The 7,554-nt window shown below is 34.4% G+C and overlaps 1 protein-coding gene across 2 annotated transcripts; it reads left to right on the forward strand.

Annotated features, from left to right (window-relative positions):
• The first annotated feature begins 1,305 nt into the window (after window positions 1–1,305).
• On the forward strand, window positions 1,306–6,896 carry LOC136804920 (chitinase-3-like protein 1). 2 transcript variants are annotated; one of them, XR_010846314.1, is made up of 5 exons: window positions 1,306–1,761; window positions 2,227–2,380; window positions 2,776–3,746; window positions 4,000–4,385; window positions 6,859–6,896. XR_010846314.1 is itself a non-coding variant. In XM_067061449.1 (4 exons), the coding sequence occupies exons 1-4, from the start codon at window positions 1,504–1,506 to the stop codon at window positions 4,273–4,275; spliced, it is 1,659 nt and encodes a 552-aa protein (XP_066917550.1). In that variant the 5' UTR covers window positions 1,306–1,503; the 3' UTR covers window positions 4,276–4,508. The 2 variants fall into 2 exon arrangements, 1 of the variants encoding a protein (XP_066917550.1); XM_067061449.1 differs by lacking the exon at window positions 6,859–6,896 and having other exon boundaries at window positions 4,000–4,508.
• The last annotated feature ends 658 nt before the right edge of the window (window positions 6,897–7,554 follow it).

The following is a 7,554-nucleotide window of genomic DNA, read 5'->3' on the forward strand; positions in this document are numbered from 1 at the left end:
ATTAGAAAACAAAACAGGCATGTCAGATGATTTTTCAAGAGAGGTTTACTTTTCTACCGCTTCCTCAGGTGTATATCTTTTAGAAGAACAAAATAAACAGCAAGGCCAAAATTAAGGACAAGTTAAGAACATTTTAAGGCTTCGGTGACTCGAAAACACTCAAAAAATACTCACAAAACGGTATTTAAACATAAACTTTAAAACGCATAAAGTTAAGAACATTTTGGATGTTTTTAAATAAAAACCGTGTTATTATCAATTAAAATTCTAGATTTCTACAGGCCTTGAGGTCTACTTGTGGAATCTTATGAGTAGATTAAAGACACGCTTCTTGCACAAGACACAACCACTACTATCAGAAAAGGATCACCCATAGTTTCGCATGTTGGCGTGAGTAGAAGGGTTTAGCTTGATAATAGCAAAAATATTTGTCTGATGTGGGATCTAAAAATTGAAAAGTGACCTATTGAACAAGTGTTAATGGTGATCTTCTTCCCTGATGGCCATCCGTGAGGACGAGTCACCACTGAAAGGATTGCTATTAGAAAGGGTTGATTGTGGACTACGTTATAGTCTAAAACGAGTTTCATCTAAGAAGAACAAATGCTTTTTCCGGGAACATTTCATCACTTTCGTCTCAGTTTCTCAATACAGCCTCAAAAGGTCGCTGTATTTCTCTAAAGCGCCGTATAATCTTTACGCGTGTTGAAGTCGTCTAAGATGAGAAGTATACACCTTTTCGACTGTGGCCGCCAATAACCGTGTGGGCACTTTTCTGTCTGTTTTACCACCCTAAAACCGTTCCAGTCTTTTTTCGCACCTATAGACAATAGAAAAAGGTGTCAAAAAGGGATTGGATCGAGTTTAGGGGGATAATTGAATAATTAAGTGGCACGCACCTGACCACGCGACTACAGTCGAGAAGGTGTATTCACAGTAAATTAATTATAAGCAGGGGAAGAAAATATTGTTTAAACTATGAATATGCTGACCTATCATGTATGACACATAATGTCATTTATCTGCTGAGATTTTCATTCTATACAATCGCAATTTCCTTGAAACAAAAACTTCCAGTGTAGAAAGAGAAGAAATCCTTTTGTCTTCAAACACGAAAAAGAAACTAGATGACGTAAATTGAAGATCCGTTTATAACCTCACCTTAGAATCTCAATCCAAAATTGTAACGCGGCGACGACAAAACGTAAATTAGTTGTCTATCCTTCGCAACCGCAAACAATAGACAAACGAGTGACATCATGTAACGATTTCCTGGACATAACGTTCCAAACAATATAAAAACTCTGATTTGTGTGGAGTTGAGCAGAAATCAACAGCACTCAACAGCGGCAATCAGCAGCACACAGCTTCCATAAGATATTTTAGTATTCGGTAGGATCTTTCATCCTAAGCGATACTAAACTAAATCTTGAAGCTCATCAACAACAGCAATTTATATCAGCATTTTTTTGATATAACATTTCGTGAAATCAACAATTCAAGATGGCAAATGGATCTACAATCCTCAAACTATCTCTCTTGTTGGCTATGATAATGGCGACTCAAGCTTATGTTCGTGTTTGTTATTACACCAATTGGTCACAATATCGAAACGGCCTTGGTAAATACTCGTTAAGATCACATTACCAGAAAGGCTTGTGTACTCACTTAATGTTCTCCTTTGGAAAGGTCGTCAAATCTGGAAACGAATACACGATCGACCAATACGAATGGAACGATAAATCAAATCTTTACAAAGAGGTAAGAGTGATTATTATCGGACACTTAAGTTTAGTCTTCGCCACGATTTGGTGCGTGCTTGTTTCCCCATTGAAATAATTAAATTAACAAAAATCTTATTAGCCTCTGTCTCACAGCCCCAGTGGGCAATTCTATTGTACAGAGGATAAAAAATCCATCGGGGATAGTCATGGAGGATAGTGTAACTTTTAAACATTGAATTTCAAGTTTTAATGAAATCAAAGTCAATTTCCAAGTGAGGCTGGGGTCACGGCAGTGTCTTATTGATTGAAAAGTATACAGTAAAAAGACTCATTTCTTCCAGAATCATTCATTTTACTGGAACATGATATTATTCTCTAGGCTATGTCATATCTTCCTTCATTACAAGCGTAAAACTTCTACTCCTATTGAAGCCTAAGCTTTTATTGGGTAGACTTAATCTTTTATTCTGTAAAATCTAACTCTTCATCTCATTTTTCTTAGATGCAAGACTTGAAAAAAGACGATCCTGGATTGAAGACTTTGTTGGCTATCGGTGGTTGGACACATGCATCGAAGGGATTCTCTCCAATGGTGTCATCCAAACAAAACAGAGCTGCATTCATCAAGAATTCCATGAAATTCATTCAAGACTATGGTATGTGAAAAAATCTAAACAGTTGAAAATAATCGATCGCCTGTAAAGCCAATTTCAGTACAATTCACAAAAGATAATAATCTCGAGTGCCCCCTTTTTTCAAGAGTTTAAACAATTTACTTCCTTGAGGTATGAAATACTCTTATAACAAAGTTTCCTCAAAAGTCGGAGAAGAGACGTGAAAAAACCAATTATAGTGGCCTTTATTATTTGAACTATTTTGGCTATTATTTGAACTTCATTACTTCGAATTCCTCTGTAATTCAAACACTTTCAGAAAAAGATTTCCCCGTTTGAGTTCGAATTAACAGGAGTCGACTGTAACACGTCATAATATGGTCATGTACATAAGTCATATGGTCATGCATATGTATAGAATCAATTTTTTACTTTAGGATTCGATGGTTTGGATTTGGATTGGGAATTCCCTGGTGAAGGAGGAGACCGTGGTTCATCACCAATCGATCGTCAACGTTTCACTTATCTTTGTCAAGAAATGGCTGCTGTTTACCATGACAACGGTTTACTAGTTACTGCTGCCGTCAAAGCTGCTGAAAGCTCCGTCAGACATTCATATGAAGTTGCCAAGGTCGCCCAAGCTTTAGATTTCATCAATCTAATGACTTATGATTTATACGGCCACTGGTCAAGCACACTTGGTCATCACACCAACACTGACCGCAATGCTCGTCCACACAATTTACACTTGACCGTTGAAACTTGGCTCAAGAACGGTGCAAATCCTAAAAAGTTGGTTTTAGGTCTTGGTTCATATGGAAGAGCTTTCTCTTTGAAAAATAAATGCCAATACCATCCAGGACATCCTGGGGGAAAAGCAAGAGCTGGTCGAATGACTGGTGAAGGAGGATTCTTGGCTTACTATGAAATCTGCCAAATGAAATTTGACAATCATGTCTGTACCAAAGACAGCAAAGTGCACGCACCATATGGCAATGCTGGTGATCAATGGGTTGGCTATGATGACCAAGAATCAATCGTCTACAAAATTGAGAATGTAATGAAAAAACACAATCTTCTGGGATACATGTTTTGGGCTTTGGATCTTGATGATTTCACTGGCAAATTTTGTGGACAAGGAAAATATCCTTTGATGAATGCCGCCAAAGATGCTGCTGAAGGGCGGAGAAAATCTTACTCATGCATGACAAAGGACTCATGCGATGGCGTCCGCCCACCACCACCACCAGAACCGACAATGCCCACCAACCCTCCAGTTGTAGTGACAGGAAAATGCAAAGGAAAAGCTCCATGGGGTGCGCAATATGACGTATGGTGCAATCAAGGTGAAAATTGTCAACTGGCTTGTAATGAAAGAAATGACTGCAAGCAAGGAAGACCATGTTCGGTGAGTTTTCATTCACATTTTTTTGGGACACGCTTCAATACAGTGTGTCCCAAAAAAGGTGGATAAATCTTTATTAAAGTAAAATCATCTTACCTGGGCTTAGAATGATTGGAATATATAAGATTAAAATTCTATATTCAATTAGATATTCAATTCCCAAGATGATTGAATAGGTTTTTGAGATTGAAATATTAAGTATACAACTCTCAAAATTTCACATGAATTAATGACTAACTTTTTCTTTTCTTTGCAGGTTTGCATATGCCCCAATGACCCAGAGCCACCAAAAACAACGACCACTACAACGACAATGAGTACCACCACAACTACTACGACCACCCCCAAAACTATAACGACCACCCCAAAAACTAAAACAACGACCACCAAGGGGCCCAAAATGAATTGCAAACCAAAATTGGAGTTGTTCATTAAAATTAAATGGTTTTGTAATGCATATTGCTACAGATGTGACAAAAACATCGGAAGCAGAACAACCAAATTCTTCAATAGTTATTGCACATGTGAGTGAAGATGAATGAGGAAAAAAAGAAAAACTTCGAAAGCATTTTAAGATTATTTATTGTGCTATTTATTTGCTAATTTATTAATTTATTTTTATGAAAAACTTTCTTAATCGAAGTAACGAAAGTGCCAAATGATTTTCAAATTTTGAAATTTAAAATGAAGTAAAAATTTTCAAATTTCAAAATTTGAAAAATGAAAAATGGAAAATTTTTAGTATTGCTTAAAATTGGACAAAGCTCGTTGCAATAAAAGTGCCAATTAAAGGTTTAAATTTTAAAAATTATATTTGTCACACTTTTTTCATTTATCTGAAATTTAAGAAGCAAAACTAATAGAATTATCTTTGAAAAAACATATTCGTGAAATTGAAGGGACAAAATATCCACCTGTTTTTTGCCTATTGTCTCAGATATTAGGCTATATTAGTCGAAAGTAAACATCGTTCTAAACCCCCATAACGTGGTTTCTTTGCCTTATATGGTAAAGCTGATTACCTAAACGTTCTTAAGGTCAAATTATGATGTTACAGTGTGTGCAAATCACACTTCTGTATACTAAGAACAAAAAGTCTATTGACGGGTCACGTGACGTTAATCAACCAATCAATTCTCTCAAAGATAGAATCACTCGAATTGCAGGGCTTTAGGTGATTATTGCACTTTTAGTGTACCTCCTGTTGACGTCAACACAGATTTGCTAACCTTCTAATGGGCTATTAAAAAAAAATTATACAGGGGTATTGACGAAATTTTTCACTAGCCCCCCTGGAAATATTGAATAGCAAATTATCCCCTGGAAATTGGGATACAAACCCTCTGGAAAACTAAATTTTGTGAAAAAGGGCTGGAAAACAACTGATGTCAGTTTATGAGGGGAGAACCCCCTATAAACCTTGAATAACCCCCTTGGAAAAGCTGAAAAAGGAACAAAAACCCCTTGGAAAATCAAGGCTTAGACCCCCTTGAAAATTTCATCAATACCCCTGTACAGTTTAAAAATGGAATAGCAATGCGTGTATGGAAAGTATAATTCGAAAAATTAATTTTTCATAAATGAAAATTGCAAAATTTTGAATTTCAAATTTTTAAATTTGACTTTGATTTTCATTACTCAAATTTTTCAGTTATAACATAACAATTCAATATTCATTTCATTTTAAAATGAAATGAAAATTGAAAGTTGGCTTCAAAATTTGATTTTGCGAAAAAACACACAAAATAGGCATGGTTCTTAAATTAAACAAATAGATTTTGTCTTTGAAAGTAATAGTTAAAATATCAAGTTTGATTAAAACTTTAAAACAACTATTGTTTTAATCTTTCTACCGTAAACTGAACAGGGCCAACCTATGGTAAGAAAAACAGTAGATCAAAACTATTTCATTTAAGTCTTCAAACCCTAAAGATGTGGCTTACGCGCAGAATGGGTCAAAATACTGTATCTCAGACTCGAGGCCATTAATTACGCCTGACCACTTGATTTAAAAGGTCATAAACTAAATAATTTTAGAAAGAGTATGAAAATACCTTTCAATCAAGCTACAATCTTTTATGTCACTTTTGAAGTGTTAAAGAAATTGACAAAATAAAATTTTACCAATCGGCTCCAGTCTTTGAATGACTTATATTCAATTATGTTTACACGAACTAAAACCTAGAAGTTACTCCCCGCCAAAAAAAATGTGTAGGCTTACCTCCGCTACTGCTTCGCGAACTGCATCGGATACAAAGTCTTTGTTGATTCTCGGGGAAATGCCTTCACGTTTACAAAAAAGTTTTATTGCCGGAACAGAAAAACCTCTAACTCCTGGAAATTGTTCCTTGTAAAAGTCACTGATCTGTTGAAATGTGAATCTAGCCTTGAACAGTTCAATAATTTCATCCACAGTCACACGTTCCATGGCTCTTATGATATGGTTAACAGAAAGCCAAGAGCCTTTTAAAAGTTTGAACATGCTCTTGTAGCAAATATTCTATACAATAATGGTCTATTGTTATAAACAATCGGCGAAAACCATACAAAAGATGTATATTTTTGCCCCACTTTCTTTTTTCTATTTGATTCATATTGAATTGAAATTTGAAACCAAATCTCATTATATTTTGCATTTCGTTTTTGATAGGTTTGAAGATTTTTAAATAATTTCATTTTTTTGCTATTCAATCAGATATTTTGATTTTATTTTTCAAATAAAATCGAAAAACCAAATCGAAATTCTTCGTAATCAAAATTTAGCAATTTAAAAATTGAAAATTGTTTTCAATCTAACAAATTTAAGAGATTTAAATTTCAAAATATAAAATTTTTGCAATTTTCATTTTTGAAAAATTAATTTTTGGAATTATACTTTCCATACACGCATTAATAGCCCATTTATTCATACTTAAAATTTAAAAACCTCTTTTGGCACTTTTATTACGTCGATTGGGGTATAAACAATTTTTTTAATTTCAAAATTTGAAAATCAAAATTTTTTTGTATTTTTCATTTTTCAAATTTTGAAATTTGAAAATTTTTACTTCTTTTCAAATTTCAAAATTTGAAATTCATTTGGCACTTTCGTTACTTCGATTTTTCTTGAATCAAGAATTTCCTTTCATGATTAAAATAATGTGCGTATAAATTATTTTCCCAACACCCCTGTCTCACAGCTCCGTTGGGAATATTTTCCTCAGTGGGGATAGAAATTCCTATGGAAATCTTAAAAGGGATAAAGATTCTATTGTTCCAAGGCTAAAAACCCAGTGGGATGGTTTTGTAGTGCAATTTTTAAATACTGAATTTCGAGTGGGGATAAAATCAAAGTCAATATCTCAGTGGTTCTGAAATTCCAGTGTACTTTCCGACAAAATTGTTGCTAAATTTTCAGTGGGGCTGTGACACAGGGATGTTTTCCGGGTGTGTTTTTGTACATTGCATGAGTCTAAAAATTACTGGTTAAAATAATATTTTTACAATAAGGAGGCAATAAACAGCATTGCAATACATACAGGGATCGAAAGCTCGATTTCTTAGTGATTTTCCATTACATGGCTTTTTATAAGAATATGCCTTATAAAAATATCTATCAATGAAATTGGCCAAAAAATTTAAAATATACTTAGAAATACCACCATGATGGAATCTGGAAACTGAGGCTAAGAATACCATTTTTAGAGAATCTTACCTGTAAATTACCAATTATTTCCCAGTGATGCTAAAAAGTGTCATAAAAATACCAAATTTGCTTGAGGTATGTATTGCATGCTAGATTAAGACTGGGTTCGAATCCTAACCTGAGAAA

Source organism: Clytia hemisphaerica, unplaced genomic scaffold (genome assembly GCF_902728285.1).
Source record: "Clytia hemisphaerica strain Z4C2 unplaced genomic scaffold, Clytia hemisphaerica genome assembly, whole genome shotgun sequence".
Taxonomy (NCBI): Eukaryota; Metazoa; Cnidaria; class Hydrozoa; order Leptothecata; family Clytiidae; genus Clytia; species Clytia hemisphaerica.